Genomic DNA, 12742 nt, shown 5'->3' with positions numbered 1-12742 from the left:
CGTTGTCCTTTTCTCTGCGCTTGTCACCTCAAGACAAGGCAGAGTCACCCCTTTAACAATGCGACTGCTCATCGCAACTCCTCCCTCTATCATGCACATGTTTACACTACCTATCGTGAGCCAGTAAGCGGCGATAACAGAGCAGGGATGCAGATAAGATAAAACCATGCTTAACCTAATAGAGAAAGTCGGCGCGATGGCGTCGGGTTGGCGCCGATAAGCGTCTGGGGTAATCCGGAGAACTTATGCTTGCATACTTTTACCAATCGTTATTGTACTTCTGGTGAATAAGAAAGGTATCAATCAGTCTCGATGCGGTAGTAGGGCTGAGGGTTAGGTTAAGAGGTACCGTATGGCATGACGTCATCTATCCGGGTGTTATTACAGGGGTATGGTATGAAGTATTCCACTGCATCTACAGACTCTATAACAGGAGTATGTACGCCTCACTCTGTAGGGCGCTACCCTCAGTTGACTCAATGCAGGCAGAATTGCATGACGCGGACTCGGAGTTAACAATTAACTCCATCGCCCCCAATATATAACCCCTCACCATTCTGCTCCTGCAATTGAACAACTATCATCAATTCTTCCTACTACACCATGAAGTACGTTAAACTCGGAAGCAGCGGTCTCCGCGTCTCCCCCATATGCGTCGGATGCATGAGCTTCGGCCAACCCGACAAACAGTTCAAATGGACCCTCCCTGAAGAGGAAGCCCTGCCGGTGCTGGACCATTGTTACCGCTCGGGACTGAACTTCTTCGACACCGCCAATGTCTACACCCACGGTAGTTCGGAGGAGATCCTGGGAAAGGCAATCAAGAAATTCAACTGGCGCCGCGATGCTATCGTTATCGCCACCAAGTTGTGCGCGCCCGTCGGACATTCGCAAGAAGAGACACCGCTATTCATGAGTGAGGAGGATCGGGATAACGCTGGCTACGTTAACCAATACGGACTGAGCCGCAAGCATATCTTCGAAAGTGTCGACGCTAGTCTGGAGCGATTGGGCCTGCCTTATGTCGACCTGCTCCAGATCCACCGCGCGGACCCCAACACTCCCGCTAAAGAGACCATGGAAGCACTCCACGACATCGTCAAATCCGGCAAGGTGCGCTACATCGGCGCCTCGTCCATGTGGGCTCACCAACTCCTCGAATACCAATACACCGCGCGCCTGCACGGCTGGACCGAATTCATCTCTATGCAGAACCTCTACAACGCAACCTACCGCGAAGAAGAGCGCGAGATGTTTCCCGCCTGTGCGCAGTTTGGCATGGCATCCATCCCCTGGTCGCCCGTAGCAATGGGCTTCCTCGCCAGACCGTGGAAGGCATTCCAGGAATCCGCTCGTGGGCAGACCATGAACGGGGCGTTCATGGGACATGCCATTACGGACACGGATAAGAAGATAAATGAGAAGATTGAAGAGATTGCGAATGCGAGGGGCGTGTCGATGGCAATTGTGGCTTTAGCTTGGGCTTTGTCGAAGCCATTTATTACGTCACCGATTGTGGGAATGAGCAAGAAAGAGCGCGTTGACGAGGCTGTGAAGGCTACTGAGTTTGAGTTGAGTAAGGAGGAGATTAAGGGTATTGATGAGCTGTATGCCCCCAAGGCAGTGATTGGGCATCGCTAAGAGAAAGCTTTAATGTACATATGCCAACATCACTGCTACATCAGCTAGATAATCTACTGCTCTGGAGCTTGTATTGAGTTCCCCGTAAACTCCAATAAGAAAAACAATAGGACTAGTTGCGTGGGGCGCATTGTCCAACATGACCAATACCATCTTGGGTCACACAGTAAAAGTAGCATCTCAGATCTGTCGACCAGATGTCGCGCCGTCATTTGACTTCCATGCTAATATTTTCTAGTCCCTACCCTAATATGGTGGCCTTGCAAAGCATACTGGCTCCCGAACACTCCACTCCAGGTTTATATAATCTTTAGTTCTAGTTATATGTTCAAGTCTCAAGTATCGTACCGACCAACCAGAATAAATAGGCATACTTGGAGCGGAGAATTTTTAACCGTGGTGCTGGCTACTTTACAGTTTGGCAGGAGCTCGTTCAACGCAACGTGATCGTCATGCAACCACTATCCTTCAGACATAATAAAACGTGGAGATGGTATCTGATCGCCATGGTGTATACGATAATGCCAATTTGCGAGCTTTCCACAGTCCAAAATGAAGTACGAAAACTGCGTTCTACCCAATGGGCAGTAAGTTTCGGTCTCTCCGGTTTTCGATGGATATAAGTTCAAGCTCAAGTACCCAGACCTCTATACTTCTTTCCCACCTGAGTGGACTATCTATCTTTGGACAGAGACAAAAGGCCGCAATGGCGCTGAGCCCGGAGGTAATCCTACAGGGGGCCGTGTACTATTCACGGAGCCGTCCCTCGAGAACGACAAATTATACCTTTCATCCATGTCGATGCCCTCAAGTAAAGATCTAAAACCTAACAGTGCTCCGACAAGGAAAGTGGCCATGGTTATGTGGGTTACTTTCTTGTGGTATTTCCAGGAACAAGAGCGAAACCCATTTGTCATGGTGCCCGAAGGACCGGACATCCCGGAAGAAGACAGAGTCACCAAGGACTGGAAACTTAGCATCCAGCAGAAAGGCATTTTGCATGGGAAGAATCAGATGGTGAAACTGGAACGTCTAGGTATCATTGCAAGTGAAGACACTTCCGTTGGGATGAGAGCCGACTCATTCGGCTTCCAGGAAATGTTTATCACTCAAAAGGCCTTTTGGCAATTGGATCCTAGAGTTTTTCTTATCACTATTAGTTCAGCTGAATCATCGCCTGGAAACATATGCCCCGGTCCTGCTTGGTCGCTGGATTCTCTTGGAACAGGATTCCCGTTTGGTGCGGGGCCAAACACTTTTGGAACATTTGTTCCATCGTATTATCCTCCTCGACCCTTACAGTATACATTTACAAACAACGTTCGCCATCCAATCCGGTCAAAAAAACTTTAGGCAAGGGGAAGTGTTCTATGCTCGATACATCCCAAGTGGTGGCCATTATTTCACCTTCCGTGTACCAGTCCTGCCTGGTAGGGGCCCATTAAAATCCAGAGCCCCAAACTCTGATCAATTAGATAGTGAAGAGGCCCCAGACTTGTGCCTTGACTCAGAACAAGCGCATGACTTGGAACTCATTCATCGGTGGATGGAAGATAGACTTACAGACTCAACTTGAGTTCTTAGAGGAGCGATTGCTATGCAGGCATTCATTACCAGTAATGACTTGCTGGGATTCAAAGGCTGTCGGATACTTTGAGGTGTTTTGGGTGTTGGAAGATTCTTTAGGCACCTGCTAGGCGAAGTGGGAGATTGGGATCGCGGTGTGTGCTGTTTTGTAGAGAATGAGAGGTCTACAGAGCTCCGAGGCTTGGAGATGTGTCTGAGTTCATTAATCCATCACTGTTGGCTATACGATCAGAGAACCAACACTGTCATGTTTGATATCAGAGCCGATAATCAAAAGTACGTATCCTCCCCAAACTCCTACCGGGCGTTCGAACGACGTTTCGCATTTGCATTGAATTGAAAATATCATACGCATGGTGGCAAGATGATTGATGCTGATGAATGGCTTCTAGTTTCTTCTCAAGTTTGGAATCAATCAGTTGTGTCAAAGACCGCGAAGTCAATCAATCCTGTGGACGTAATGTAATTATGAAGATCAAGCGGGAGTCATGGGTGGCTCCCGTTGTATAATAGGTTTATGGTGATATAATGCATTGTTTATAACCATGCATCTATTAACATGAATATCTTCTGTTTTTGCACCAATATACTGTATTTATTACGACTCATGTTGATCAGCCAGCATATTGTTAGCTATCCACAAACCATTCAGATAACTATTCGTCGTTTAAGCAAGCAGCCATGACTCTGGATTCTGGCCACGGAATCTTAGGCTCGCCTGTCGTCAATAGGATGATGTCCTATACTTCCCCCTGTGCCTGTATTCTAAGTACGGGAAATGATCATTTATTTCTTGATAAATCCATTCTCAACGGGTTTCATTCTTGGGAGAGTCATGGCATGAGCTGTGCACGGTGATGATCTCTCCTTCTCTTTGGATAAGAAAGCCGGTAAATACGACCGTAGGATGTAGAGAAGGGGTGCTTTCCGTCTGCAGAGCCAATGCTAAGATAAATACTAAGCTCGGTCAGTAGTTCTTGCTCTTCTGCTTTTGCCGCTTTAATGATGAATAACTGGGCCTGGTGGGATACTCTCGAAGTGAAGCAAGGCCTTGCATTGGAAATGAAGCTTGCATAATTAGACAGTATGTATTTAAGTTAATCATAAATCATCCTATTTTGACTTATTTCATTTGACATCAAATATAACCAGGCCTTCGCTGTGGACCGAGGAATGCAAAAGTCTTCCATGCATGGCTCGGTGAACGAACCAAGATCTATCCGATATCATACCACTGAGAATAGCTGCTTTACGAAGAGGGGAAGAGACTTTCAAGAACAGCATTGGCTAGTATTACGGCTTTGTCGATATCCGTATAGCGTTATGCTGTTTGTTCAGGGCTGCCCCGCATCGGGATCACCATGACTCCTCGGTCCACTCACTTACTCTTTTTACTCAGCATCCCATGTGAAGGGAAACTACCAATTGCGATGGCCGGTAATCTCCTAGCAAAAGAAGTGCCATTATTATTGGTTGATATTGTTGTATGCAAAAGATCATGTATATAAGGCCAATATACGAGTTTCCTTTCATGGAGCAAATATATCAATCTCAAACCCTTTATTTCTCCGTAATAAAACGTCCCTTCATGCCTACCAATATCATGAGCTACGCTCTTAGCAAAGCCGGTGAGAGCATCTCGGCCCAGCAGCGCTTCCTCTACGCACTGCTAGGGCTGTGCATATACCTGGCTCTGGTATCATTGCTACGTTTCCGAAGATGCCGCAAACTGCATAGGGCATATCCCTATCGCACACGCGAAGAAATGAGCAAAATGACCGATCAAGATGCATGGGCGATTCAGAAGCAGATCATGCAGGGAGAGTTTCCCTTCATGATGCTCAAGGCGTTACAATTTGCTTTGTTCCGTGTAAGCAATTTTAGCCCACCTAGAAAAGGAAACAAGAAACCTCTAGTGACTAACCACAAGCAGACATACGGCATCCCAACGATATCAAACCTTCTCCTCAAGACGTCACAATTTTCCGACTCTGCCACTTCATTCAAACGATACGCCGATACGGGCACGTTGATTGGCGAGTTTATCGCTTTCGAGCCACATTCAGACCGGGCCCAAACTGCCATTGCTCGAACCAAGTATCTGCACAAGGGCTACCGGGCTAGCGGTATGATCCTAGAATCTGATATGCTATACACCCTCAGCCTATTTGCAACAGAGCCGATTCGGTTCGTGAAGCTATATGAATGGAGGGAGATGACCGATATGGAACGGTGCGCTGTTGGAACATATTGGAAGAGTCTTGGTGATGCTCTGGGGATCAATTATGACACTCTGCCTTCCGGGAGGACAGGGTTCCGAGATGGCATTAACTGGTTGGAAGAGATTAGTGCTTGGGAACAGCAGTATGAGGTGGAACATATGAAGCCACACGTTCGGAATAAAGAAATTGCCGACAAAACCATTGACGTGCTGTTATATTACATACCGAGTTTCATGAAGCCGTTGGGAGTGAATCTTATTTCGTACTTGATGGACGATCGACTACGGATTGCCATGATGTATGTTTCCCATCCATTTGGTCTTCGTGGTACAACTGAACATACTGATAACCATCTATCTAGGATGAAGCCCGTCCCGCCAGCCCTCAGCGCTGTCTTCGCAACGGTCTTCCAATTGCGCCAATTCTACCTGCGCTACCTGGCTCTCCCGCGTCCAGACTGGAATCGTCTAAACGCCTTCACTGACGCACCAAACAAACACGGCCGGCACTTCTTGCTGCAACTCCAAGGAGCACCGTACTATGTGCGTCCCACGATCTGGAATCGATGGGCCCCCATGGCATGGGTCAAGTGGTCGCTTGGGCAGCCGTTACCTGGAGATGAAGGGAAAAAGTATTTCCCACAGGGATATTATACGCCTGATTTGGGGCCCAAGTATTTTGAAGGGAAGGGAAGGAAGGAGATGGAGGCGATTAAGTTGAGTCTACAAGAGAGTCGGCAGGGACAGTGTCCATTTCCGTGATCCTACATGGATGATTCTCTGGCACAGATGATGGGATGTAATGCTGGCTGTGGATATGATATAATTGGTTAATTATTTTTCCTATCGGGGAGTGATTAGTAGTAGTAGTAGTAGTAGACCTCTTATTCCTGTTGTAGCTGACTCTATATCTATGTCGCTATGCAGGAGTGCTCGAAGCGCCGCTTCCGAGCTGTCAACAGCCAGCGCCAGCACTGGAGAAGAGGAGGTTTAGCCGACGGATTGGTTCCTCCGGCCACCGTCCCTGCGAAAAGAAGTATGCAAATGATCTATCAAAAGCTTAAACAAACATGAACCCAGCCATATGCCCTCATCACCATCACTGTCCATCCTCTCACTGGGCCACCTGGCTTTGCTGCATCACCAGACTGTCGTATCACCGACCTCACCAGTTCCTCATCCTCATATACTCCCGTCATTGGCTGCCCGGTCCTGGCAGTTATTGTATTCATTGGTCTCCTCCTGTGGCCACCACTATCCTGGCGTTGTGGCCACTATTCGTGCTGCTCTTTGTTTCCCACACTCAGTTACCCTGCACTGTGTTGTCCTCATTGGTTGTACCAAGCGCTCCCTCATCTACCGCATTGAATTGGGAGAGCAGGCCCGTTTGGACCATGAAATCGGCGATAGCCACCGACGCCTTCGGCTCTGAAAGCAGCTCATCCATCCCCAGTGTCCGGGATATCTTTTTCGCCTCCAGTTTTCTCCACATCATTTTCCTTAGCTCTGTCAAAAGTGGACATGCCAGCAAGACATGTTGAGGTGTCTGGCTGCCCAGCCTGCACCTGCACCATGCGCTTTCTCTGACCCCAATGCGAGATAAGTAATGGCTCAGACCAATCCGTCCCGTGCGCATCTGCATCATTACTGATGCTGTGGCTTTCCGCAAGCCCTTCCAGTAACTCAGTACCTTCCTTGTTGGTGCCCTGACCAGCCGCTTTGTTGGCTTTCCCTCCGGCGCCTTTTCCCACATCTTCAGCCACTTTTGTGTGATGTCCCCCTGTATCTTCCGCTTGGCCGCTGATGCCAGCCACACTGTTGTGCTGGATTGCTGTCCTGATCCTGTTGCTGCCTCCTTTGCCGTCTGGTCAGCTGCTTCATTGCCGGGTATCCCCTCGTGCGCGGGGATCCACTGGATAGCCACTGAGATCCCCTCTCTTGTATACCACTCCAGCAATCGGAAGCATTCGCGCTGATATACCTGCCCAGAGGCCATGCGGGGATGAAGGAGTGCCTTCAGTGCGGCCTGGCTGTCAGAGAAGATGACCACTCCGTGCTGAATCCTCTCTCTCCACCTCCGGGTCTCCCTCCGCTGTTTGACTGTTTCCAGCGCCATTTGGATTCCTAGAAGTTCTGCCGCATATACTGTGGATACTGATTCCGGGCCAAGATGGCGGCTTGCTTTCACTCCCATATCTGGGACGACCGCAGCTGCTCCCACCTGGCTCTGATAGCTGCTACTGTCTGTGTAGACCACAAGCGGCTTGTCGTCCTTCTGAATTGTTGTGTTGTGTGTGGCCGTGGCCTGTTCTCTCTCTTCAATGAACACCTCCGGAGGCTTATGCCATGGTGCCCGGGTGAATGCCCACCGGCTTTCCCAATGTCCTGCCACAGATCCTGGGGGAGCCACTAAGCATCCATTCTTTGTCCATGCCTGGATCTCCAGAGGTGTTTGTCCTCCAAGCTTGGTCTCACTAATTGGTCGTTTTCGTCGCAGTCCCTCTGGAATTGCATGCTCCGGCCCTGTTCGTATCCTAATGGCCGTCTCTGCTGCCAATCTTTCCATCTGTAGCTTCACTGGTAGGAGCCACAGCTCCACGTTTAGCGCCTCTGCAGCTGTTGTTTGAAATGCCCCACTAATTAGGCATGCTGCCCGTTTTTGCACTGTTACAAATTGTTGAATTACCTTATTCCGCTCCTTTGCCGGCATGATTCCAGCCTGGAACCATGCTGCTACTCCAAACAGCATCTGTGGCACAACCACTGCCTGGTAGATTTGCCGCATTGCCACCAGAGATGTTCCCCATGTAGATCCTGCTATCCCCTGTATTGCCACAAGGCTCTTCCCTGCTTTAGCCAGCATATGGTTGCAGTGTTCCTTAAAATTGAGCTCTGGATCAAACCAGACCCCAAGGTACTGTTCTGAAGTCCGGCTGGCCTCAATGACAACCCCTTCCCTGGGTATCCGTAGTGGTGAGTATTGTGGTTGAACTGTTGATTGTGGGTTGACAAAGTGTATGAGCTTGTATTTCTTGACATCAAACCAAGACGCATGTTTCGACGCCCAATCTGCCGCTGTTCGACACGCCTGTTGAAGCTTTCCAATGGTTGACCTCTCACTAATCCCTGTGGCCATAATGCATACATCGTCTACCCAGCCATTCGCTGTTACCATTTTCGCCTTCTCAGTGCATCGTTCAATCAGATCCGCGTTGTAGAGCAGGTACAGTATTGGCGATAGTGGGGATCCCTGCGGAATGCCCGTTGGTGTTGGTATATCTCTTGAGATGCCCTCTGGCATTCGGATGCGTGTACTGCGGTCTCTCAAAAACGCCATGATCCACGGTGCAAGACACCCCAGTCTCCTCTTTCTTAAGATATGCTGTAGCCGGGCATGGGACACGTTATCGTATGCTCCCTCTACGTCTAGCAGCAATAAGCTGACCACTGGTAATCCTCGTCCCCACGATGTCCTGATATGATCAATCATCAACTGTACTGCATGGTCTGTTGATATGCCCTTCCGTCCTCCCAGATGCGTGTCTGGTAGCAGGCCATATTCCTCCACTGCATGACTGATCTGTTTTGCGATGATTGCCTCCAGTATCTTACCCAGCGTGTTAAGCAATGCCACGGGTCGGTAGGATTTTGGTATGCAGTAGTCCCTTTCTTCCCCGGGCTTCCGGAGGACCACAGTGATTGATTTTTGAAATTGTTTTGGGTTATATCCCGTCCGTACGCATGCGTTGAAGAGCTGGTATAGCGTTTCCTGTACCTTTGTTACCGCAATAAGCTTGTGCCAGAGGCTATTTGGGATACCATCCTCCCCCGGGGCTTTATCCGGCGGCGTGGCTCTGATAGCCGTTTCGATCTCATGCCGTTCAATCTTTGGTAGGGGAATTGGTTCCGGGTATTGGTGCTGGTCAGTGATATCTGATAGATCTGCTGGTGGTGGCTCCGGGAAGAATGCTTCCTGGAATAGCTCAGCTTTGTCCTCTACCGTTTCGGCTCTCCTTCCACTTGGTGATATTAGTGTTGGTGTGATTCCCTGCTCATATGCACCTCTCCTGCTCCGTGCCCATTTTGCTAGCCGCCACATCCCCTGTGGACCTGCCTCAGTGGCTTTTTGGACCCTTCTGCGATGCCCAATCTTCAGCGCTTTGCCTACCAGTCGTTTCTTCTCATTTCTTGCAATGGTGTAGTAGATCCAATCATCTGGGTCATGTGTTTGAGTGTATCGCCTTCGAAGAGCTCTTACTGTTTTGACCATCTCCCTGCACTCCGGGCCAAAGTCAGAGTTAGACCACTGGCTCGGCCTCGCCCATGGTGTTGACTCCTCAATTGCTCGCTGCACCACTGCCAGAAATGTCCCCATCTCAAGCTTAATCCTTCGGTGAGTTGCCAGGGATAAATCCCTGGCCACTAGATGCTTCTCCAGGAATTCCAGCATGATTTTATAATCTGTGGCTTTCCAATTCCTTTGCTTCGGCGGTTCATTTGCTTTGGTGGCCACATCGAGACATGTTCGAATAGGCCAGTGATCTGAGTCATGTTGTACGTTGTCCGCCCTCTCCCAGCATACAATTCGGTTCATCAAAATACTTGATATAAAGGTCAAGTCAATCACTGATCTCTGGACCCCCTGCTCCCATGTTACTGTTCCTTCCTCTGTCGCTAGCTCTAGGCCCCCTTCATCTACCACCTCCAGTAACTCCTCCGCCTCTGCTTCCATCACCGTTCCCGGGCCTCCCCACGCTGGGTGGTGTGTATTCATGTCTCCCACAACGACGTGCTCTGCTGCTTGGTCTTGGTGGTTCAATCGTCTGAGCTCGCCCCGGAGACGCTGAAACGTCCCGCTCCGTGGTTCATTGTATATGTTGTGGATATACAACTGTCTTGTTTCCTCCCCGCGGTGGTATGATATCTTCAGAATCTGATAATCCTGAGACACCACTGAGTGGGACCAACTGGCTGTGTCAATTTGTTTGGAAATAAACATACACACTCTCGCCGTCCTTTGTTCATTCTTCCCTGGGTAAAGCAGCTGGTGGGTTGCTTTTGCTGGTTGATGTGTTGTATCACTAATCTCATTCCTCCATGGCTCCTGTACCGCAATCACGTCTGCCCCCAGGACCTTATTGTCCCGCAAGAAGGTCGCCATCACCCCATTCCGGGACTTATGCGTGTTATATTGGAGGATTTGGAAGTTAGGATGCATAAAGCTTACCATTGCTTCCTTCGTGCATTGTTGTGTTGTTGTTGGTGTTGTCCTCTGGAGCCGGTGGTGCCAGAGAGACTGCTGTTGTTTGAGCTTGTTGTAACTGTCGGATAAGCTCCGCAGCCACTTCACTATCAGGGTCCCTTTCATCAGCTTCTTGCAGTTCCTCCACCTCCATGTCCATCACCTGCCCATGATGCTCATCCCTTCTTGGGCGTTTCACGCCCCTATGGAGTAGTTGATCAGGATCTGACATCATACTGATTGGGTTCCCCCTCCTCCGGAGAGACCTTTCTGATGGTGCCTGGGGAGCTGATAAAGCCATGGCCGTGCTTTGTGTGTTATTTGGCAACAGTATATTGTTCTCCCTGAAGATTTTGGTGCGTGGTTGTCCTCGTCCTCTCTTCTGCTCATGTGCTATTACCGGCCCAGCACTGTTTGTCCCATTGGTGGCATTTCTTGGCCTGTTGGCCGTTGGCATGATTGGCTCGGCCACTGCGGTCACTCGGCCCCTGGTTTGTTCGCTTGTCCCTGCTGTTTGGGACTCCCTAGTGATATCCTTCCCTTCTTCCTTCCTTGTTTCTTTTCTGAGGAAGTACTCTGGAATGCGGTGATACGGCTCACAGTTTCTCAAGGCCTCCTTGGCCTTCTCGGCCTCTGCTTTCCTTACCTGGCATGACATGCTAACTGCCCGGTGATTCCCTTTACAGTTGGCACATTTCTCCTCCACTATCTTGCCCTGTATGCTTGGGCACTCCCAGGTTGGGTGCTCTCCCGCGCAGGTTCCACATGTATAAGAGTTTGGGCACTGAGCGTGTACATGCCCTGGTTTCTGGCACTTTCGGCATAACTTTGAACGGCCCTCTCTGCAGAATACGGTTGTTCCATGAATTTGAGCTTCCCAGACCGTGCCCTGATCAATAGCCCGGTTCGCCACTATTGGATTGGTGAATTCAATCACAACTGAACCTTCTCTCTTGCCTTTCCGGGGCTTCACCAGCCATCCCACATGGAGGATTTTAGCTTCCTTTCCCCAGGTGTGTTGATTTGCCGCTAGGAGCCGAGTGGCTACGTCCATCATTTTCTCCTGCGTTAAATCCATACTCCGGCAGAGTACGCCGTGGGCCACTGAGGCCCAGGTTGGCACCCGGACATGGGCTGTCATGCCAAATGTTTTCACCCACTTATCAGCATGGTGTCGGAAGACCTCTGCCCCCACGGCATTGCTGGCCCGGAGACTGACATCCCCAGATGGTAGCTGACGTGCGGCAATAAAGGCTGACAGTGCAAGGGGAGAGTTGTTTGACTTTTTGACTGCACTTTCTCGTGCTCTCTCAGCCCGTTCCACAATCTTGATTGAAGATAGCTTCTTCAGGTCAGCGCGCATTGCCTCATCACATATCTTGACTGTGAGTTCACAGTCAACTCCTAACTCCGTGTGCAGTACTCCTGGGGTGGTGGTGCCCATGTCTTGAGATGTTGGGGTGGAGGCGTTTTGTACTCTGTGCTGCCAGTTTCGTGCCCGGAAAGCTCTCCAACAAGCTGCTGAATCAGGGGGCTCTATGATGCTCTGCTTCTCCCGTATATTTTTAGTGTCATTCTGGATTCTCTCCAGTGTTTTGTGAATGTCTGCCAAAGCGGAATCAGAGTTTTCACGCCTACTCTGGGTGTCTTTTGCGAAGTCCTCCACCCCCTGGAAAAAGTTGAATAGCTCATTGTACCAGTGAGGATTTGTTTGATAGTTTTCCATATGCTGGCGTATCTTCTGAACACCAGTTCTTAGTTTGTTCCTGTTGGCAAAGTGGTTCCGCGGTCCTTTTGGAGCCGCCGTCACTGCTGCCCGAGTGATTTCTTCACCTCCCACCATCGCGACCGGAAATCCCAATAAAATTGGTATTTTCCGGTAGCTAATGGAGTTAGATGTAATTGAACAATTTCTAAGCCGAATCCGGCTCTACGTGGTGGCGGAATTTCAAGAATTCGATTCACGCTGAAAGAGTTGTTTTTTTTGATTCCGCGGTTGATTCGGGGAGTGATTTTTAACGTGGTTTACGTTTATCTAATGCCATGTTGAA

At 49.5% G+C, this 12742-nt stretch overlaps 4 protein-coding genes across 4 annotated transcripts; 3 read left to right on the top strand and 1 right to left on the bottom strand.

Annotated features, from left to right (window-relative positions):
• The first annotated feature begins 288 nt into the window (after window positions 1-288).
• On the top strand, window positions 289-1795 carry EURHEDRAFT_416531 (aldo/keto reductase). The gene has a single exon (XM_040782981.1). It carries the CDS (start codon window positions 604-606, stop codon window positions 1639-1641), a length of 1038 nt encoding a protein of 345 aa, XP_040634971.1. The 5' UTR covers window positions 289-603; the 3' UTR covers window positions 1642-1795.
• Window positions 1796-2131: 336 nt separating this feature from the next.
• On the top strand, window positions 2132-3738 carry EURHEDRAFT_518464 (uncharacterized protein; the record flags this gene model as incomplete). The annotated part of the gene is made up of 5 exons (XM_040786679.1): window positions 2132-2150; window positions 2234-2942; window positions 2995-3183; window positions 3328-3534; window positions 3621-3738. The coding sequence occupies 5 exons, from the start codon at window positions 2132-2134 to the stop codon at window positions 3736-3738; spliced, it is 1242 nt and encodes a 413-aa protein (XP_040634970.1).
• Window positions 3739-4786: 1048 nt separating this feature from the next.
• On the top strand, window positions 4787-6263 carry EURHEDRAFT_487208 (uncharacterized protein). The gene is made up of 3 exons (XM_040785578.1): window positions 4787-5098; window positions 5162-5752; window positions 5819-6263. The coding sequence occupies exons 1-3, from the start codon at window positions 4817-4819 to the stop codon at window positions 6209-6211; spliced, it is 1266 nt and encodes a 421-aa protein (XP_040634969.1). The 5' UTR covers window positions 4787-4816; the 3' UTR covers window positions 6212-6263.
• Window positions 6264-10656: 4393 nt separating this feature from the next.
• On the bottom strand, window positions 10657-12534 carry EURHEDRAFT_381144 (zinc knuckle domain protein; the record flags this gene model as incomplete). Its single annotated transcript, XM_040779378.1, has 1 exon — window positions 10657-12534. One exon carries the CDS (start codon window positions 12532-12534, stop codon window positions 10657-10659), a length of 1878 nt encoding a protein of 625 aa, XP_040634968.1.
• Window positions 12535-12742: the final 208 nt, after the last annotated feature.

The sequence above is a fragment of the Aspergillus ruber genome (assembly GCF_000600275.1).
Source record: "Aspergillus ruber CBS 135680 unplaced genomic scaffold scaffold00036, whole genome shotgun sequence".
In the NCBI taxonomy this organism is placed as follows: Eukaryota; Fungi; Ascomycota; class Eurotiomycetes; order Eurotiales; family Aspergillaceae; genus Aspergillus; species Aspergillus ruber.
The sequence above is the reverse complement of the archived record's forward strand: the minus strand, read 5'-3'. Positions and strand labels throughout refer to the sequence as shown.

Coding starts and splice junctions, on each gene's coding strand:
- EURHEDRAFT_416531 (XM_040782981.1), top strand. CDS start 604: ATGAAGTACGTTAAACTCGGAAGCAGCGGTCTCCGCGTCTCCCCCATA.
- EURHEDRAFT_487208 (XM_040785578.1), top strand. CDS start 4,817: ATGCCTACCAATATCATGAGCTACGCTCTTAGCAAAGCCGGTGAGAGC. Junction 5,099..5,161: donor TACAATTTGCTTTGTTCCGT/GTAAGCAATTTT, acceptor AACCACAAGCAG/ACATACGGCATCCCAACGAT. Junction 5,753..5,818: donor TACGGATTGCCATGATGTAT/GTTTCCCATCCA, acceptor TCTAGGATGAAG/CCCGTCCCGCCAGCCCTCAG.